This window comes from Trichogramma pretiosum, unplaced genomic scaffold, assembly GCF_000599845.2.
Source record: "Trichogramma pretiosum strain Unisexual culture from Peru unplaced genomic scaffold, Tpre_2.0 scaffold76, whole genome shotgun sequence".
NCBI classification, from domain to species: Eukaryota; Metazoa; Arthropoda; class Insecta; order Hymenoptera; family Trichogrammatidae; genus Trichogramma; species Trichogramma pretiosum.
The window spans coordinates 733,203-754,336 of record NW_019640848.1 but is presented as its reverse complement, the minus strand read 5'-3'; the positions used below and the strand labels follow the sequence as shown (position 1 = coordinate 754,336).

At 38.8% G+C, this 21,134-nt stretch overlaps 3 protein-coding genes across 4 annotated transcripts; all 3 read right to left on the bottom strand.

Annotated features, from left to right (window-relative positions):
* Nucleotides 1-385: 385 nt before the first annotated feature.
* On the bottom strand, nt 386-10,495 carry LOC106651694 (frequenin-1). The gene is made up of 8 exons (XM_014370329.2): nt 10,158-10,495; nt 9,040-9,609; nt 3,345-3,369; nt 2,865-2,913; nt 2,698-2,787; nt 2,417-2,495; nt 2,251-2,339; nt 386-2,171 (listed from the first exon to the last, which is right to left on the bottom strand). The coding sequence occupies exons 2-8, from the start codon at nt 9,101-9,103 to the stop codon at nt 1,980-1,982; spliced, it is 588 nt and encodes a 195-aa protein (XP_014225815.1). The 5' UTR covers nt 9,104-9,609; nt 10,158-10,495; the 3' UTR covers nt 386-1,979.
* Nucleotides 10,496-13,639: 3,144 nt separating this feature from the next.
* Nucleotides 13,640-16,691, bottom strand: LOC106651270 (probable G-protein coupled receptor B0563.6). Its single transcript, XM_014369709.1, has 4 exons — nt 16,487-16,691; nt 15,068-15,220; nt 14,096-14,673; nt 13,640-13,777 (listed from the first exon to the last, which is right to left on the bottom strand). Exons 1-4 carry the CDS (start codon nt 16,689-16,691, stop codon nt 13,640-13,642), a joined length of 1,074 nt encoding a protein of 357 aa, XP_014225195.1.
* Nucleotides 16,692-17,181: 490 nt separating this feature from the next.
* LOC106651408 (protein GPR107) lies at nt 17,182-21,060 on the bottom strand. Of its 2 annotated transcripts, none has more exons than XM_014369888.2 (10): nt 20,535-21,060; nt 20,355-20,465; nt 20,118-20,284; nt 19,893-20,047; nt 19,393-19,610; nt 19,177-19,313; nt 18,803-19,070; nt 18,458-18,730; nt 18,188-18,360; nt 17,182-18,116 (listed from the first exon to the last, which is right to left on the bottom strand). In XM_014369888.2, exons 1-10 carry the CDS (start codon nt 20,613-20,615, stop codon nt 17,960-17,962), a joined length of 1,740 nt encoding a protein of 579 aa, XP_014225374.1. In that variant the 5' UTR covers nt 20,616-21,060; the 3' UTR covers nt 17,182-17,959. The 2 variants fall into 2 exon arrangements, with proteins under 2 accessions (XP_014225374.1, XP_014225375.1); XM_014369889.2 differs by having other exon boundaries at nt 17,182-18,104.
* Between the last annotated feature and the right edge of the window lie 74 nt (nt 21,061-21,134).

The window sequence follows — 21,134 nt, the reverse complement described above, 5'->3', positions numbered from 1 at the left end:
CGTCGATTTTTTATTTATTACTTCAGCTTTAAAATTCAACAGTGTGTATACAACTGTTAAATCTAATTTTTATCTTATTATTGTTATTTTTATTTCTATTATTTTTTATTACTAAGGGTGATGCAAACTGGTGAAAAAATGTAAATATATTTCATGTTCATTACCAGCTAAAAGCTTTAACAACGTGCGTTAAAAATATAAATTTTTTCGAAACTTACTTTTTTTTATTGAAAGCTCATATATTGGCAATTTTCAAAACATTTTTTTTGGAAATTTTTAGTGAGATTTTAGTTAATCCATGTTTTAGTTATGCACCAAAAATAGTAAGAAGAAAAAATTTTTCCATAAATTTTTAGGTTGCACAAATTTGCAAGCTGCTGTAATGTTTTTATTAGTTAAGCGATTGAAAAGTTTGAGTATTTTTATGAATTAGATTTTAAAAAAGGTATCACACCTCAAATGACGATAATCATTTTTTTGCGAGCATTTTAGGCATAATATTTCAAAAACCAACGATGTGCACTTTATTTACGTTTCAAGCCCATTAAAATTTTGTCTATAAAAACGTGTGTACACAATAAAATATAGGTGAATAGTACAATCTTTGACAGCTTCAAATTTTTGAAGCCTCACAGTAAACGCATACTTGTTAAATTAAATTAGAGTATTATTAATCACTACATGGAAGTCAAATGTCAAAAATTACGAAGGCGTGCCTTTTCCGAAACACCTTGATTATTTTTTTATTTTTAAATTTGTTATTGCTATGAGATAGATTGAGCTTTTATCGTATACGTTTTCGCGCTATATATTTGAAATTGACCGATAATGATTGCAACGGTTCGTACATTTTTACTGATTTAGATCGGATTACAATATGGAACATTATAGTATAAATATAAATATGTCATATTTACGATTAAATTAGGCGAATAGTGAGTTATCTGTCCGATTCATCACGGTACATTTGTAAACACTCGTATAATATCGCAGATATATAGCGCCAACCGTAACCCGTTAATGATATCGCTTGATTGATTTGGATATTTAGCAACAGTGAGTACAGAAAATGGATCAGCAATTCGCAACGTGTATTTGCCGAATATCTTCAAAGGATTAGAATGAACGAGTGAGTGGACGGAAAATTTTTAATTTTTTTTTCTCTTTTTGCTTCAGCGTTGGGTATTAAAATGTTAGCTTGTCCATCGCTTTTTTGTTAATATATATAATAAAGGAATGTACGAAGGTTGAGTAGCGAATTTTTATAATATCACATACACCGCATTGACATAATCGTAAAAAATTCTCGCTCGAGCTGGAGTGTAACAAAAGTTTAAATTAAAAACTACGCGTACAGCGAGACTATGAAATTTTTGCATTATCTTAAAATGGGGCAAGCATATACGACTGTTCTGTGGGGTATGTGTAAGTATGTATATACATATATTATGCACCACTCGGCGCTCCTCTCGCCAGCTCGGTAGAATATAGTATAATATATGAAGATAAATAAGGGCTTTTCTGGTGGCTCATTTTAAATTTGATGTGGTGAACTTTTTTTCATTATTCTAGAATATGATTGTAAGAGCAATGTCAAATATTCTTTACGAGAAAAAATAATGATCTGATAACGTCACGATTGAAACGAGAATGAGAGAAAAATCTCGAATTGTGTAATGATTTTCATATGGTGGACAGAGGCTCATTCGAAAGAAGGAGCTACGGTTTTATGTTTCGCGAGCATCGTGTACTACCCCCTCCCCATTGTCCCTGATGCACTTCAATCGATATGTGTGTACGTACGCGTACATGAGAAGACTGAGCCAAGCTGCAGTTTTCCGAAACGTTAATAAAGAGAGCGAGATTATAAGGAGTTTAAAGTATTGTAGGCCAGTCAAATTACTCAAAAATGCTAGACTTTTGTAAAAATCAAAAAATCCACTTTGACTGGACTACAGATATTCATATACGCGGAGAGTTTAAGCTTCCTGATTTGATGACACTGGTGGACCACCTAATGATAGAGCTTGAACTATACGAGGATCGGCTTTGCTTCCCTCTCGAAACTCCTCCAGAGTTAACTTGTCATCGTGATTCTTGTCCATTTGATCGAAGATTTTGTCAACTCTCTTTTGAGGCGTATTTTCATCTTCGGCGTGCGGAGCTTGACCCTGAAACAGCAGAACATTTTGACAAATCAATCGATTACAATATTCAATAGTAATTTAAAATGCACAATCAGATACGTACGACCATTTGATATATGGCATCGACGATATTGTACATTTCATCTCTCGTGATGAATCCGTCGTTGTCGACATCGTAAAGCCGGAATGCCCCTAAAATTGTAAGAGCATCATTAAAAGTAATCACTGGCAATGGAACTTGCCCACATAGCATTTTATAGAAATCTTACAATGCAACTTTTCATCGAGATTTCCCCTTGACGTCACTGACAATGCCCTGATAAATTCTTCGAACTCAATTGTACCATCCTGATCATAAAAAAGTTTTTATTGTAATTGAACACAAAGATGTCAAAAGGGCGATAAATGTACTAAAATGTTACGAGACATAACAATATTAAAATAATTACATACATTTTGTTCTAATATAATTTTATATTATGTTCAAATAATGATTTTCATTTCAGATGAAAATGAAGCATAATTCGTAATGAGAATAACAAATACTCACGTTGTTTTCATCAAAAACTCGAAACACTAGAGAAGCAAATTTCGAGGGATCGCCATTAGGAAAGAATTGCTTGTAAATTTTAATGAATCCCTGTATAATACACATTAATTAAATTAATATTCTGGTCGTTACCTCAGGGTAGGTTTTTTTTATTATTTTTCGTTTACCTGCTCCGTGAGTAATCCATCCGGGCAGTCTTTCAAGAAACCCTTGTGCCTGTGGAACATAGATTATATCCTTTACATTCATCCGTGCTTAAATTACTAGCAGTAACTTTCAATGCACGTAAATCTCATACAAATTTACTTGATTAGAGATTAAAAGCGTTAAGGAATTTTTAAAAAAAGTAAAACATTAAAAAAAGTACACCAACAAAAAAACTTTACCCAATTTTCAATTAAATCCGGGTTTAAAGATAAAATTTATAAGTTTAATATAACGACAAGGTTTTTTCAAAGTCCATTAAAATTTCAACGATTAACCTTGACCCTTATGAAGGGGAGTTTCAGAAATGGTTTTAATATGTGAGATCGTGTCAATTAATACTTTTAAAGATAGGGAAGAATATTTTCATTAATTGTGCCTAGTACGCAATTGTAATTATCGTATAGATAAAAAAAAGGGCAATTCACAAAATGATAACTTACCACTGACGAATTTCTTTTTCGGTAACTGTAACAAAAGTAATAAAAATAAATTAATAGTAGTAAGACAACAGTAGTAAAACTCTTCAGTTTTTTATCAAAGTAAATCATATAAATATCAACACTATATGTCACCCGCATACAAATATATAGAAGTCACGGGCGCAGACAAACGTGGACTAGGAAACATTATGAAGTCATATGTAGGTGAAGGCTATACGTTTGCTCGGGTATTCAAACACAGCAATGCATCTCCGTTGAAAAAAAATTTGCTTCAGAGGGAGCGAGAAAAAATCTTGTGTGCGTATGCGCGATGTGTGGCACTAAAAGAGCTCGCTCGAGAGGGACAGAGAGATAAAGTAAGCTTTCGCGGCTGCTGTTTGCCGTGAGATTTATTCTATGAGCTTTTATTCTGTCTCGCTCTAAGGACAATGCCTTGCGATTTTAACTAGCTTTGCGAATGTGTGTGGGTATGTATGTGTGTGTGTATGTGTGCAGCAATCTGAAAACCAAGCTCTTTTTTATTTCCTTTTTTTTTCATCGTCAATTACTTAGTGGTCCGGAAGATATATAGTATCGCATAAAATTACTCGTCAGCACTATGTGCGCGCACACATGTACGTTTTCCAGTCGTTTTTCAGACTTATTTTACTGACAAAATGATAGTTATCGTGAGAAAAAAACGACTTCTTCCTTTGTTAATTATTTTTTTTTACTGTACAAAATCAGCGTCTTAATTCAAGGAGACAGAGCTTTTTCAGTATTTTTCATGTGCACTATTCTTATAGAATTTCATACATAGCAAATTTTATCTAACTTAATGCTTAAATTTAATCTGGTACCTTGAAAATTAATAAAATAAGTTTTTTGATAAATGTTTATTTAGAGGGAATTCAAAAAATCATGTGCATTAAATCTATGAACAGTACTCGATTAAATTTTCTACGCTACACCGAGATTGCATGTATTGATTGGTAAAGTGATAGTAAGGGTACAGTTTCCCGCGGATACTAAAGTTCAAGAATATATTCATGTTCAAAATTATCGAATTTGATATTATAGTTTCGAAGTAATCCTCATACTTTATGCGCATAGAATATGTACAAGTAGATAAATGTCTCGCCGGAAACATAAGCGATAGGCACAGCTCGGAGGGTACTCGTCTGTTTTATGCTCAAATTATAGTTCAAGCAAGCTTGTGCAGGTGTCACTAGTCTTGATTTTTCCGCTGATGATGTTAGGAGAGCGCTACAGTGATAGGGGAGGAAGCAGGTGATTTAAACTCGAGCCGAAGAAACAACTGCAGATACAACTAAAGTTGCCGGTAAAAACAAGCTTTATTAAGTCAGGGTACTTCCGTAAGCTAATAAAAGCGAGTGGCTACGCTAGAGACTTGCAGTCGTTTGTTTGCTTATTTATTTTGCTTAATAATACTGGAGCCGTACGTGATGTATTAGTCGCTAATCTAGCCAATGGCTAAACTCAGTTTATGTGAATTGTCAGGAGACATATTTTATGTACTGACATGAAGCTTTAGCTGTAGTTAATTGAATTATTCACGTAATCCAATAATACGATTAAGAAAACGGATAAGCGATCCAAAGGCACTACAAAAGTTTTTCCTAAGAAATTTGATAGATATTTGTTATTGGTTAATCCAAAAAAGTTACCTTTACGGTTTTTATATGTTTTTTTTTCTCTGCGCGTCCAATTTATTACGGTTGCAACTAAAAAAAAAAATTCTAAAAATTTGACTGATATGAATACTTGGACCATTGTACAATAAATACTACTTCTCTGGATACGCGATCTAAATAAACATTTTGGAAGTAGTCGATATTCACCTCATTTCAGTTTGTGTATAACTTACATACTTATCCATTTGAATAAGTAACGTTTAAAAAAATTTGATTAGATTTTTTTTGAGATAAGATTACTTATTAATCGTTATATTTTTAAAACAATTAGAAATGAAATTGATTCTTTGGTTTTACAAATATCTTAATTATCTGTTGCTAACTTCTTTATCGAAAATAATGTAGGCAATATTTTATATAATTCAGAAACTATATCGATTTTATCTCGGATTCCGCAGATTTGATTTTATTTTTACTGACGAAAATCTCAATACTATCGAAAATTAATATGCGGTGCAATATTATCGACTGTTTGAATTTTATAATTATCGTAGATATTTATTTCGCTATTGAAAATAATGTAAATAATATTCTATAGAATTCACGAACTATATAGGTTTTATCTCGAATTCCATTGATTTTATTTTATTTTCATTGACTAAAATTTCAATACTCACTATCGAAAATAAATATGTGGTGCAATAGTAATTTAATACGATCTCTTCAAAGTTAAGCTGTATTATTTTTATTGTAAAATTTTCATTGAATTCATTGCAATTTTTTTAAAGCATTGACTCGCTCGACAACGTGCTAGAAGAATCGATTTATAACGTTTCTATTATAAATTTACAAAGCTTAAAAAAAATTATTTTCTCTTGTAGATTCATGAAAAATTTCCGAGAAATTCGCATATGCTCTTTGATTGATTAAAAAATTTTCTGTTACTTATATATTTCGACATGAATGGATAAATGCCAAGTAATAAAATGAATAATTTGAACGCAAAATCAGTCATAGTTAAAATCGTAAGAAATTTGAAGTTGAATCCATTAGTGAATGTATTATTCAGAAAAAATTAAATGACTGAAAAATCGGGCTGTTTAAAAAAATTAAAAGAAAAAGCCAACTTTAAAATTGTCTTTAAATTTTTTGTGAAATTCTATAAATTTGCAAACTAGCGATAATTTGTCTGACAGTCAAATTTATTTTTATCAAAACGACAGGTTGTCTCATTTATCTGACTTAAATCAGCTGAAATTAGATATACTTTCACTTGTAAAACATTTTCAGTTTCTTGCTAAAAAATAAACTGGAGACGATCGTCTTGCAACGACTAAATGAATGATCGTTGTTGTGACAGGAATACCCGTGGAAATTTGAATTTTGCACGATGTTCCCCATACAAAGTAGGTTGCTAACATGAAAATCGAAGCTTCGAAAAATTGTTTTTACACAGTTTTTCGTTTTGCACGCGTATAGTATATGGCCCGCGTGCAAAGATATTCCAGTCACGTGATTGCAATCTCGATCACCTTTTTGGAGCAGCAGCCGAGCAGCTCTAGCTATAAGCTTTTCAAGTCTTGGCCGGCAGCCAACAATGTTCATTTGTTTTCCTTCATAAATCACATCGACAGACGCACACACACACACGCACACACACAAATACATAAGTGCATGGCTCTACATTGTATATATAATGTATTTGGCCATGTACGCATACGTGGATTATATACATAGGTATAGGGGCGCGCGTGTTTATGTGGGCGATTTTTAAAATGGGATAAAATCTTCATTCGCTCGGGGGGAAAAAATTGATAGCCGCAGATACGATAATCATAATACGAGAGCTCACTCCGATAATATCGATTCAAAAGAGCTTTAGGTGGGAAAAAAGCTCGAGAAATCATAAATCATCGGCTTAGTCTCGTACTCTATTGCTCGACTTGTTTTTCCGTTTTTTTTTATTTCGGTATGATACAAAGCCCCCGAGGAATCCATTCCCGATTGGCGTCGTGCTTAATTGATCGAGCAATTAAGGCGTATAGCGGAGCAGCGATCGCTCCGGCGCAAATTACCAACGCTCTTGAGTCTTTGTATTATAATGCGCGCTGTTGTACGTACGCGATATATCTGCAATACTGTGCTGTGTATACCGCGCGAATACACATGCACATACACGCCTGCAAGCTTACACACACACACACATACACACACACGCATACCTTCACACAAAAGCGCAACAGCTGAACGATGTCTACCGCGAAACGTTACAGCGTGCTTTATAGGCAATATGATATTCATAGGTAAAATAAAGAGCTGCAGGAGCAGTTATTTTCGGCTTGTAATTCGTGGATCTTTTTACGGCATTCAAAAAAGTGCAATAAAAGTTAATCGCAGGGGTATGAACAAAAGAAAAGACGAGTGGCTCTCTCCCTCCCTCTCTCTTTCTCCTTCATTCTTTCCTCTCTGCCTTCGTAATTTTCACCTCGGGGGATTATACTCGCTATATCTTTTTACTTTTCGGTATTAATCTCTGGATTGCGGAGTTGAGTATTTTCTTTATCGTTAGCCACGATATTTACGTTATGCATACGAGTGCATCGGGATAGGAGCGTCTGACCGATGCCACGTTCATTCCACTCGCAGACTTTTTTTAACCCTCGGGTGAGCTTTTAAAACAGCGATAATGTATCGATTGATACATAGTCGAGTATTTTGTATACAAGGCTTATGTATGCGTAAACACGTATAGAATGAAAAACGAGCCGATATAGCGTTCCACTTTTCTTTATAATATGCAAGTATGCACGTACACACGGACGGCGGAGCTCGACGCGTATACTCACATACATTTATACATTCATGCATACATACGCACACGGCAGTCCGACGAAGAGATATAGACAAAAGGAAGGTCTAGTCGGCGGAGTCTGAATTATTTATTAGCAATCGGACAGGCGGCGACGACAATTTTTTCATGCTCCGCTGCTGCTATATATACGCGTGCAAAGAGTGAGAACTCGAACGAAAATAACCCATCTGTATTTGCGACGTGTATAATATGTGTGTGCGACAGCAGCAGAGCTCGCAAATTGGAGCGTGATGAGATGTATAGTGTATTTTGCCCACGTTTATATGTACGTATATACAACACGACACGTATAATACACACACACACGCCTCGACTTCTCATCATCATCCGCGTCTTTTAGGCGAAATGATCAACGATCCGTACCGATGTTAATCACGATACTCGCATGCATACACGAAGCGCGCCTCTATTATACACGTATACACGTATACGTGTCTCGCTATACGTGCTTTGAGCAGCTCACGTATCGGAGAACGAGCGAACGAGAGAGCTTGCAAGCTCTCTTTCATCGACTGCCTTAGACTTATGGTATGCGATCGATTTTCATAATCGTCTACGTGTACTTACATGCAAGCTAGAACTGCGATTTTGCGATCTTTTTCTTTTTGTCTTCAGGACTGCACTGCGAGTGCCTCGCAATAAGTGCATTCTTTTCTTTGAAGGCGCATAAAAGTGAGGTATTTCGCATTTTTCGCGTATAAAATAAAATCGTTTATTGCACGTTGTAAAGAAAAGTAATTAAAAAAACAAAGTTGATACGCTATTACGCGAAGGAATCGAAAGCCGAGCGCTCGAAGCTTTTTACTCGTTTAATCGGAGCTTACGAGCTATAAACAACAAATAGAGCTCGAGCTGTATATAAGGGAGCGCTTATCGTACGTGTCGACGAATTATTCAATCCGTCCTGAATTTTTTATCGTATCGACAGGTCCCGTTAAACGTATAATATATAAAATACACAAGCCATCCACACGCGCGCTTATACCGAGGTAAAAAAGAAACAACAAAAAAAAAAAGGAAAAGTTGCCACAGCTGCACACGCAGTTGCACACTCACTCATTCGGTCGCTTGGCATCATACGCTAGCACACAAGCTCGCGCGCGCGCCCGCTCATGCAAACCTTTTATAGTATACATATAATAACAACGAAAGCCTTTAGCCAGAGTAAAGTAGGGTGGGTGACACTTACAATAGGTGGCGGTAGTCAGTCGGTCGATGGTGTCTTGCTTGAGCTTACTGTTTTTTTTGCCCATGTTTGCGACCGCCGTGCGCCAGCCTGACTTTCTCTCTCACTCTCTCTCACTCTATTCTTGTAACAACAGCGATATCTCGATGATGTGCCAAGAGAGACGAGCTGTGGCGATCGGCAAAGCGTTAATTTCTTCGCCTTTTCGCTTCTTCTTCTTCTCTTTGTTCTCTTTCAAAGCTATTCGCACCGTCGACGTAGTCGACTTCGACGTCGTCGTCGTCGTCGTTGTCGTCGTCTTTACGCACTTTTACTTTCTTTCTTTCTTATACTTTTTATTTCCTTTTATTTTTACGACGCTCGTCGTCTCGCGATCACAAATAATCGCCCGGACGATCGCAATTATGCATTCTCACAGTGGAAAATCACGCGCGAGCGAAAAGTTGAATGCACTTTGTGTGTTTCCGAGGAACAGGCGTCGATAGCGCGTGTATTATTCAGTATCGGCCAGCCATAGGCACGTGCTTATATGCGCCTATGCAGATATAGCACATTTAACCGTGTCCAGAAACTCTGTAATAAAAAAAGTACAAAGGAATAAAATATCATTGTATGAATACTTGAAAAATTGGCGTGTAAACGCAATAAACTAGAAGCAACGACGCTTATATCTATGCACGAATGGTAAAAAAAATAAATCAGAATAAAATAACGGAGCAAAGAGAAATAAAAGAGTCGGCGATCAAATGAATCGAATAATGAGTCGCGAACGAGCGAGCGAGCGGAGGATAGACGTCTCTGCAGTGAAGCGTGCATATAGGTATAGCATTTGTGTATATGTGCGGAGCAAGTCAAGAGTGCAGAGATGTGCATCTCTCTGCTTTTGTCTCATTCTGCAGGCACTAGTTGTAAAACCACGAATCGCTTTCTGAGCACTGCCGCGACCACTCACTTATCATCGAAGCGTAATGTTGAGCTTGCACGAGTGTGCAAGTGCTCACGCCGTCGCGAGCTTCAATGTCGAATAAAAGAAAAACAAGGTAAAAACATGCTTGTTTTTTTTTCTCTTTTTCGTCAAGTCGTAGAAAAGTACGTGTGTATGAAAAAAAGCTCAGACTCACCAACAGCAGGTAGAGGTGCACGAGGATCAGTGAAAAACAAGCGAGTAATCTCTTTGGTAAAAAGTAGAAGAGCAACAACAACAACAACGATAACAGCGACTACGGCAACAACTACAACAACAACAAGGTCATCGGCAACGGCCACGATTGTCATAAAAAAAGCCAGAGTTGCGGCAACGTCGACGTCGAGGAGCAGCGCGAGAACAACAACGGAAACAACAACAACAAGAGCGAGGAGGCTCGAGAAAATCGCTCGCGAAAACTCTTATTGGTACTACTGGTGGCTAGCGTGAGCTGACTGCTGCGCGGGCTGCGGCTTGACGTCATAGCGTCGCGGCGCTGGGCGTCGGACTGGCGCTCGCCACGACAGCTCTCGTCGCGCGCGGCTATAGAAGCTCTCGATACGCATAGGATATATAGCGAATTTTGCTGCAAACCCTCCGAAAGCATGCGCAGCTCCTCCGCTGCTTCTGCTGCTGCTGCTGCTACTGCTACTGCTACACTACTACATACTATACTACTACTTCTGCCACTGCTGCTGCTGCTGCTGATCACTTTTCAGCTGAAAAATGCGTTAAACGCCACTGGCACACTGGAGAATTTGCTTTGTGCTGGCTCGGCAAATTGATCAAATAGAGAGAGAGGAAGAGAAAAACATCGCTCGAGGGGGAGCGAGCTTTTAATCGTTTCACTGAAACGATAATTCCATAATTAAAAGCGAAACGCGCGTGACTTTGGGGGGTACGCAATAAAACGAGCGTGAGAACTAAACGCACACACGCGAGCATATATAGTAGTTAGAGTCCGTGGTATGTTCAGCCACGCTCCGTGTCGTCTGCGTGTCCTATATGTATCCGCCGCGTATATAGACATGTATAGGTACACATGCACGTAATACGTACGCGCCGAGCAAGTACAAGTGCCAAGTGCCGTGGCTAGGAGGGTGGCTGACATGCAAATTCTCACTTGACGCTCGCTCGTGTGTTGTACACACCTAACGTATAACGTACACACATAGTAAGAGAGTACTGCGGTGCAGCAGCAGCAAGCTCTACTCGTTTGTGAAGATCTCGTTGCGGAGAGCCTCCCCCCGCGCACACCTCGCGACTGCCATGCACCGCATGCATATAGCTGCTATGTATTATATCAACGTATGAAGTAAGTGTACATCTCGTTAGCTCGAGAATCTCTTTGTTGGAGCTGTAGACGAGGCGCTACGAGTACAGTACTGCTCTGTGCAGCCCTTCCGCCGTGTTAGCTTAGAAATCTGCGTGTAAGTTTGCTGAGAAATTCGAGACGCAATGTACCCACCGACTAATTTCTATTTGTCGAAATTCCGAAGCTAACCGAGGGGGCAAGATTTAGCCCGCATCGACGCGGAGCTTTCAAGACGTTTACCAAGACGAGCTAGAACTTACGCAAGCTGCACTTGGGCAAAGGGTGAAAAACACGAGAGGCTACGAGCAAAGGTAGCTTTGTCGAGGCTGCACGTATCTAGCGGAACCAATGGGGCTTGAAGCAAACGGAACATAGAGAGAGAGAGTGAGAGCAATGTAAGTTGCTGCACTACCTTTGGCTATATTACAGGGTATACACGTACGCGCGTACATAACGAGCTTTCATTAGGTTAAAATGTCTGCAGTTGGCATCGCGATCTGCAGGCGCGAGAGCACACAGGGACAGTATTACAGTTTTCTTCTCTCGTTAAAACTGCACAATTCGAGTTTGCAGCGTGCAGCCCCGGCCCGCTGCACCCTGCATATATACATAGGCCATTTAATGCAATTTCGTGTAAAGTTTCGGAGCAGCGGCGACGGCGGTGCAAAGGCGCGCGTATCTCGAGCGCGCGAGAGCCAGTAACAAACTGCAAAACTAACGTAGCAAGACGCGCACATACCTAGTAGGTAACTCGCAGGCCCCGGCCTGGCCTATTGTAGCGACGAGCAAGTACGCACCGGAATTCACCAAAAGTGAGAGAGAGAGACTCGTTGTATGATTTATCATAATTACGCAATATATAAAGTTCATCGTGTTGCCGCTCGCAGTTTCGCCCGAGTTTCTATTTATACAATGATAAACTGCTGATTAATACAAATGCTGGCCCTGCGAGTCGTTATCGTAAAATTTAACGAGCTCATTCGATCGACGAGGCAGAGCCTCCCTCGAGCCCTTTTTTCCGCAGCGACCCTCCAAAAGGCGCCTTAAAAAATGAAAATGTCCTTTTCTCGCGCGCGAGCGGAATCTCGAGCACGACGCTCTCTTTCTCCTCCACGCCCGAAGATAATTATGTTTTCATAACAAAATGCAAGAGAACTGGGTCAAGTTTTGCATTTAGGAAAGAAAAGCGCGCGGCTTGTATTCCGATCGCGTACGTGCAGGTGGGAAAGAAGAGATCAACTGCTGTGGCTGCTGGGCTTTTACAATTTACGACTTCATTTTGGAGAAGCAAGAGGCAGCAGCGAGGGACGCGGAGCACGACCAAGTGAAACTTCAAACGATTTATACTTTGGCTCGTCTATACATCTATATACAATAGAGGTGGCGCGTGTTTTTATGTATGTGATAGGACGGCATGCGAGCGAGCGAGCCGCGCACTCCGGACTGTATACACGCCACACACATGTGACGCTCGAGGCTATATAACGTTTTTTCTGTGTATCACAGCAAGCGGTATATATATATATCATAGAAATACAGTGACTGTACGCCACGTGCGCAAGCTCACACACACACACACACACGAAAGCTTGTTTGGTTTTACCCAAGGTTTTTTCTTTTTATTGTTTGCAAAAGGGATATAGCGGTTTTTGGCAGCGCGAGGGTAATCTACTTTATTACGCTTCGAGGGCTGCCTCGGCAAAAGCTCGCGATCGCGCGCGCCATGCCGTGCCATGTAAATGTGCAATGCTCAAATGCTGCCGTTGCGCCAGGCTATATGTACTACCTATATTGCCGCAACTTTTTCTATATATACACTGTACATACATCGCATCGCATATATGTACGCGAATGGGCAATCGCTCAACGTCGACTATTTGATTACATCTTCCCTCTCTCTACCACCCGCGCGCACTTTTGCACTCGGCCCTTCTTTGACATTTCTCTCCAGCTGCAGCTGCAACTCGGCCGTCAAATGTAAATATATAGAGAGTCGCTTTCTCTCTTCCATATACATACAAAGCTTACAGTGCGTGGCCCAACATTTTTATTCTCCCCGAGCCCGGGCGCTTTTCTTTCTTTACGGCGAAAAAAGAGCGCAAATAATTATTTTGCGCGCTCGCATTCAAAGATCTTTGAGACTAAAAACTAAATAGAAAATTTACTTTATGTAGGTGGAGGCTTTAAGGAAAGGCGGCAGAAAAGGCAAAAGCGACGAGTGCACTTTATTCATATAATACTAGGTAGGTCGTCGTCGTCGTCGTCGCTCGCTCACTCGCTCGTTCGTTCGTTCGCCAGCTCGCTCGTTGGCCAAAGTTTCGAGCTCAAGTCTGTTGGACTCTATGACAACTCTTGAGCGTTCGTACAAGAGTGTCACGAAAATCCCTCGAGAAGAGACAGTTGATATAGAACGACAGGGCGTAATTCGCCACCTCGAGTAGATTTGCAGTTGCTCGGAATACCTGAAAATATCATAGGAAGACAAAAAATCATTTCGATTGCTTGGCTCGGTATATTCGATTTACACGTTCGTAGCGTACTTGTTGCTGCGACGTAATATCCGTTTTCATACCAGCGGACCGAAAGTAGCATTTCCCAATCGCTATGCTAAACGGGAAATTGCTATTTTCGAATGAAAAATAACATACTGCACTAGACCAGAAAAAAATAAAACCCCAGGGCGCGTATTTATCAGCCTCGGATTCGCCTCGGCCACTAATCGCACGTGCGCTAGGGAATTTTTCTTTTTTTCCCGGCCTGGATTAGTAAAATACCATTACCTGATAGGGAAAGCAGAGCAGATTGTGTTTGTTCAATGTGACCTGCAAAATGGCCATCGGACTGACGCAAACGAGAAACAGGAGGCTCGTCGTGCCGAGAAACAATCCTAGTCGTCGATTCTCGGCGCTCTTGGCTCCGCGAATAGTCAGCTTGAGACGTCGCTCGTAAGCTCGCTTGTAAACCATGAATATGCGCAAGTTCATGCTCACTATGAGCACAGTGGGAGCGAGCTTGTAGGCGATTTCCAGAACTACTCTGTACAGCTGAAAGTAATTCAACTGCCTGGAGGAGAGATTATCGTTTTTCCAGTAGTACAAGGTAGCAGCGGCGTAGGCATCGGCGTCGTTCGTGGAGTAACAGGAGTCGACGCGGGCTCTAAAGACCAGCGGCAGGTGGAGAATTAGCGTAGCCAGGGGTAGGCATGCGAGCAACAGCCTCGAGGAAACGGGACGCGTCAGCGGCGAGGCATTTTTATTGCAGCGTCTCGTGCTTGCAGCCGCGCCGGCCTGGGGTGGCTCGCAGCAGAGTCTCGCGTGCCTCTCGACTGTTAGCGCGGACAACATGCTCACGGCAATTCCTGCAAATAAAACATACAGAAAAAAAAGCGACGACAATGTCTGTGTGCGCGTGTGTATATCTTCATTCGGCTGAAAAGCGGGATAATTTTAATCAATTCGCTTAGAAAAATTGCCGCGAAGCGCGCGAGCTTTGAAAAAGCTGCAATGCGCAGAGCGCGCGCGACGAGTAAGCGATAAAAAAGCAACAGCAACGGCAAAAAAAAATTTATATTTATTTTATTTCGAGCCTTCGTTAACAATGCATCGTTAGCCTCTTTTCAGCATCGATATATATATAAAACTCGCGAGCGAGCGCTGCATTCGGGGAATGTCTCTCGAAGAATGCACTGCTGCACTCCAAGTGCAGCAAGTAAAAAAAAAAAAAAAGATGAATAAAATAAATGTTATACGTACCGAGACAGCTGTTGCCCAGGTAAAGCTCAAGATGGGCGTGATAAAAAGCTCGAGGCCAGCTGGTCCAGTAGCCGTTCTCGTCTTGGCTGCCGAGTATACGCGAAACAAATGGAATGCAGAACAACAGTGCGAGAAGTGAAGCCAACGAGTATCCTGTTGTTATTTTTTGGTTTTTTGTTTTTATAATTTCATCAAATCGATTTTTTCATTTGATTCAAAACATTTTGCAAGTTTTGTCGTTTAATCTAGTGGCACGGCGTTATAGCCGTGTGTGTTGTGTGCCACGCGAGGTGTATTGTATACTCGGCAGATACTTTGGCCTCTATTCGTGTTGTTTTTGCTCTCTCTCTGTATTTTATAACGCGAAAGGAAAATGTACGTATGAGTGCGCCGCACTCGATATTGCAAAGCGCACGAAATTGCATCGAATCAGTTTTGAACCAGCTGCCGATGAGATTGCCTTCACTTCTCTCTCTCTCTCTCTCTTCGTTTATATACACACATGCCCCCTCCCTCCCATGCCCGCGAGCTTTATTTTTTCTATTCGATGCTCAAAATTTCGCTGCAGCACGTGTATTATTACTTTTTTGGGAAAAGTATACGCACGCGCGCCCGTTGTTATTTTGTTGCCTGAAACGGAATAAAACATATAACGCTGAGAGGCGCGAGCGAGCGAGAAGCGATTCCCATCGGCGCGTAAATTTGTTTAAAATTCAACGTCGGTGCGAGACTTTCTCTCTCTCAGGAGAATAAAGCCCAGAGATTTCATTTATTTATTTATTTTTTTTGCATTTAGCTGCGTTGTTCAACGCAAAGTGTGTCGAAAATATAATCGGAAAACTTGCGTGTAAGCGTCGGAAAGGAAAGAAAGAGGGAATAAAAAATGATGATCGCTGTATCTCAAGCCTGTCCGTTACATCTTTAATGCCTGAACTCTTGTCTCGTCGTCCCTCGAGCGAGAGACGTGCAGCAACTCGTATAAAGCTAATTATTTCGCGTATGCTCGCGCGTATCGCAGCCAGTAACGTTTAATCCGCGCTCGAGCTTGCGCGTCTTTAACAGTCGAGCTCTCGAGTACTTGGCACGAGAGATAGATAGGTAGAGAGTGAGGGAGAGAGCGACTTGTCGTAACATTTTCGCAATTAATTTCGAATATGAATTAAACTCGGTCCCGCGAGCACTTGGCCGTGGCACGTGTAAGTCTAGTGCTTTTGTGACTGTGCCGCGCGTTCGAGTTTAACGCGTCTATCTAGTAGCTGATGCTGCTGCGACGTGAAATATATAATCGAGCGTTAAGCCATCAAATTCGCCTCACCGGCTCGTGCGGCGTTCAGCTTTAATGCGCGATATTAAAATTTTTATTATCCTGCACGGCTTCCCGAGCGTGTATCGATAAAATAATGAGGATGAAAAACTCACCCCGCATGTAAGCGTAGGCCATGCCCTGCATATTGCGCCTCGTTAAAACCACGAGATTCAGCGAGTTGCCGACGATGCCGCACAGGCATATTATCGGCATGATCGCGCCGTAACTGATTTTGCGTAAATTATAAATTTTCAATTCCTCGCTGTCCAGGCTCTGATTGAACGGACAGGCGAGTCTCGGCAGCGCCGTGCCATTCATGCCTGCCTGCGCAACTTGGAATATTTTCCTCGATCGAAAACTCTTTACTGTCGCGGCCGATGCGAACGAAACGTAAGAGGAGTCGGATTGACTTTTTTTTCTTTCTCTCTCTGTCTCTCTACTCTCTTTCTCTGCTGCAACTCGAGGCGGCATAAGAGGGATAAGTCGCATGCGACAAATGCGGGTGCTTGAAATTGAACGATGCCTATATTGTCAAAGCGATGAGCGCATCGAGTGCATTTCGCATTCGCCGCGAGGGCAACGATCGATTTTTTCTCAATTCGAGCTAGCTTAATTGATATTCGCGTGCGTCAATTAGTGCAAATTGTTTTACTTTCATCAATTAACAAACTTCGTTACGGGCTCGTGCACCAAATTTAATCAAATGCTTGATAAAGTTATAAAATATATGTTTATTTTATAACCATTTCTTTTAACAAGCTTGTAAAGTTAAATGTAAATTATAAGGAATATAAAAAAATCAATCAACTTGATCCTATTTTCGTTTATTTTCAAAGTATAGTGTAGCACATTATTGCTCTTAATACACTTAAACTACAATCATTAAAAAATTCATACTTGTAACGTTGAATAAAAGTACTTATTATGCGAAATATAATTACTTATTTACAAAGAATACATCACAATTTACAGCATAAATGTTATTTTGGTCTTTTTTACATGCTAAAAAATTAATGCGTTTCAGAATTAGGCTTTACGATATAAATGTGTTGTACATTAATCCTATTATTATCCTTAACTTTCATTTTTATGAAAAAATATTGTTGATTATGGTACTCATTACAGTACTTTTATGACTCACAGGGTTTTTGGCAAATCATTATTACCCTCGTCGATTCAGGTATTCTTGATATTGTACATGAACCAATAGACTGTAATTCATAATCATGTTAAATTTGAAATTATACTTTGAAAAATATTGACATTACAAAAAAAAAAGTTAAGTTCAATATCACTCAGAAGGTTGATTCAGTTTCATATTCTTCAAATATAGTAAACTGATATTCATCCTTTGGAGCTACACTGAGTTAGTTTTTATAATACATTGTTAAAATATACACCAGCAATTCTACAATTCAGAGTTTGTAAAAATCACTACTTACAAAAAATGTTGTGGTGTGTAAGTAGCAGTATTTTATCATTAAGCTCACCAAAATTTCAAAACATTTTTAAAACTTAAATCAAATCTTCTCTCACAAATAATCAATGCAAACAATCACATTCATATTGAAATAGTAGAAAAAGGTTTAATCATACTCAAGAGATGATTCCCTTTTGCTAATTAGATTGTCTCTTTCTTCTTCAGTCGATGGTACTTCTGATATCAAAGGTCTATTTTTCACTACTTTTACTTTGCTGAGACCTTCAGTTAGTCCACTACCACCTGACACACTGGAAAATAAACTGAGATAGATTTATTACATTTTTTTCTAAACATCTACTCCCGATTGATAAAAATAAGTTTAATAGCTTACACGACATCGTTTTCATCGTCATCGTCGCCTTGAGCCAGTTCTTCGGGTGATAGAGTGAAATAAGGATTAGCGGATGCTGGTCTGAATTTGTAACCGGTTAACACGAAAAATACATATGTAGCCATTTCTCTAAACATTTCATCCAACCATTTGTATTGAAATGGCACAGTTATCTATTTGAAAAAATCAATGTTTCATTAATTAACATCAATGCACGTGCAATGTAATGTTGCATTAATTAACTCTATATATTTAATGAGGACAACTTACTTTTAACAAGTATACTATAACTCTTGTAAAATAAATGTAGCACACAATCATGATATAAAAGTGCCTAAACAGTTTTAGTTTACGTAAATTAGCAGCAGCTTTTCCATCCATATGCGCAGCTTCCTGCAAGTGTCGGATGCTCCATACTACTGGAAACATGATTGCACCACAACATACTAAATCAACAAGAATAAACACATCACGCCACCTCTTGTGTTCAATATCACCTTCTTCGCTTTCTTCTATGATAATTTCAGCAACATTTGCCAAAACCTAATAGTAGATGATGTGTATTTAAGTATAAAATTTGATATACAGTAGATAAATGGTTTGAATATTTCTTACTTGAAGAGGTATGACAATCATAAATAATTTTTTGTCTTTATCAGCTAAGATGTGTTTGATGAACGTCCAACCAGTACCCACAAGAACAATTGTAATGAATAAAACAGCTCCTTTTAACAAATGAGTTATATAATAAAGAATAGCCCATGCTGCAACATGTTCCCCTTTAGTTTGAATGAAATGAAAATTGATTCCATGGAACAACAGAGATAATGACTTCAAATAAACAAGAACTGCCATCAAATAATGAATTTTAAAAACTGGATTTCTGTAAGAAAAAATTTTAAATTGTCAAATCAAGTTTTGAATTTCAGAGTAAACCATGATTCTAAATTCACTGATAAAATTTTTTCAGAATTTCATTTTTTACTTACTTGCTCTTTCTTAAGATGAAAAAAACCCAGAAACATCCTGATAAGAAAAATAGCAAAGCCATCATGAAATATAGTTCTGGTAAAGGCATTTCTCCAGCACTCAAGAAGTTATCTTCATTAATCTCTTTGATTTCCATCTAAAACATTAATATAGAATGATTAATATCAACAGAGAAATTTTTTCTATTGCTCATTGATTATTTTATTCAAACTTACTGAAAAATCAACGGTAACTCTGCGATTGTAATTTGGGCAATTATGGAAGTACAAATTGTATAATCCTTCCTCTTCTTCATTTGCTACGTACATAGCAAAACTAGTGTTGTATAATTTCTCACCTTGCACTTCTTTAACTGTCATTGGTAATGTTAAAACGCAAGCACTCGTTTCCTGATTATTTGTTCCTGATTTCCCAGAATTAACTGATTGAATATCTACAGAATTAAAGTTAATATTACTTTTTCTGTGAAAAAAGTCATTATACTGATCTATTTAGTTCAAACCATTCAATAATAAGCCGTTGTAATTTTGCCAATTTCTACAACTAATTTGTCAAATTTATACATCATCATTTATTCTACCAGCTAAACTAGAGTTTTATGACTTAGAACAGAGCCAAAAACTTTTAAACATGATGTAAAATAACAGTTTGTGACCAAATCATTTTTATACTTCACACAGATAAAAATTTTAAAAGTATGATTGGGAATACGTACCATGAGGTAAGGAATCTCTCTTTTTACGTGGAAATAGGGCAGTATCACTTAAAATTCCAGATTGAGCATTTTTTAAATCTTGAGCCTTTCGGATTTCAGAAGAACTTCTGTATATGTGGACAGAGTGTACATTGCTACTGCAATTCACCTTGAGTCTATAAAATAAAATGATTTTGTTTCAAAAGGAACAAAAATTCATTTCCCTCATGTAGCTAAAAGACTTACTGCAAATGTTTCAAGTCAAAAGTAAAATATATAACAGCAGTCTCATCCTTTAGATCATAATCATATTTTACAGAATAAGGGACGCCACCTTGTAGAACACACTGGTCATGACTATCCAGGTACGGGTTCAAGGCATCGCTTAAAGTCCTATCAAGACTAAAACCATACTACGAATACAAATGAAAAAAAGTTGAAAACAAAGCCAGTATACTATAAGCTAATTTCTATTATACTTACAACATCATTGTCATTGAATGGATTTGCTTTGAAATTGATCAAATTTACGTCCAAAATGCCATTTTTATAAAAGCCAAAGGTGCTAAGCGATATAAATCGACGAACATCATTCTGAAAAGAGTTGAATAATGTCATAAATCTAGAGTGATGAAAGGATAAATGGTAATATAACAAACATACTTTGATGTCAAATTTGTGGATTCGAGCAGTCGCGAAGCCGACTATCAACAAAAGATTAACCAGTACAAATTGGAGCTTCATCTTGAAAAAGAAAAAGACCAAAAGCACGGTTTACACGTGCCACCTGTATTAGCTAATGCAAGTGAGCGTGTAGTGCAATGCTAATTCTTATAAGTTGATGTCGAAATCGTTCACATCACTGGTAAGAAATTCAATATCGGCTTTTATGCTAGTTACTACGAAGCTGTATAATACTTCGCTGCTTCGTTCTTCATTTGAAATGCTTCCTACAGCATCGTTGACTCACTTGAAGAACGTCAATAAAAAAACTTCAACGGCGGGCGTATTAACTCTTGCACTTTATCAGCTGGTATCATCGACGTGTATGTGAGTCTATTCGTGCAGCACTAAAAACTACATGTATACATTGAATGAATGATTGATGTTATTATTATGAAAATAATCGTTTCGTCATTGATGCGCGGTACACGTTTGCGCCTATATACGCCGTGCGAGTCTAAAATCTCAAATATATGGTCTGAGATTTGCGAATTTCTGCAAGCCGTTGAAGCCGATAAGGAGCACCCACTTTTATCGATC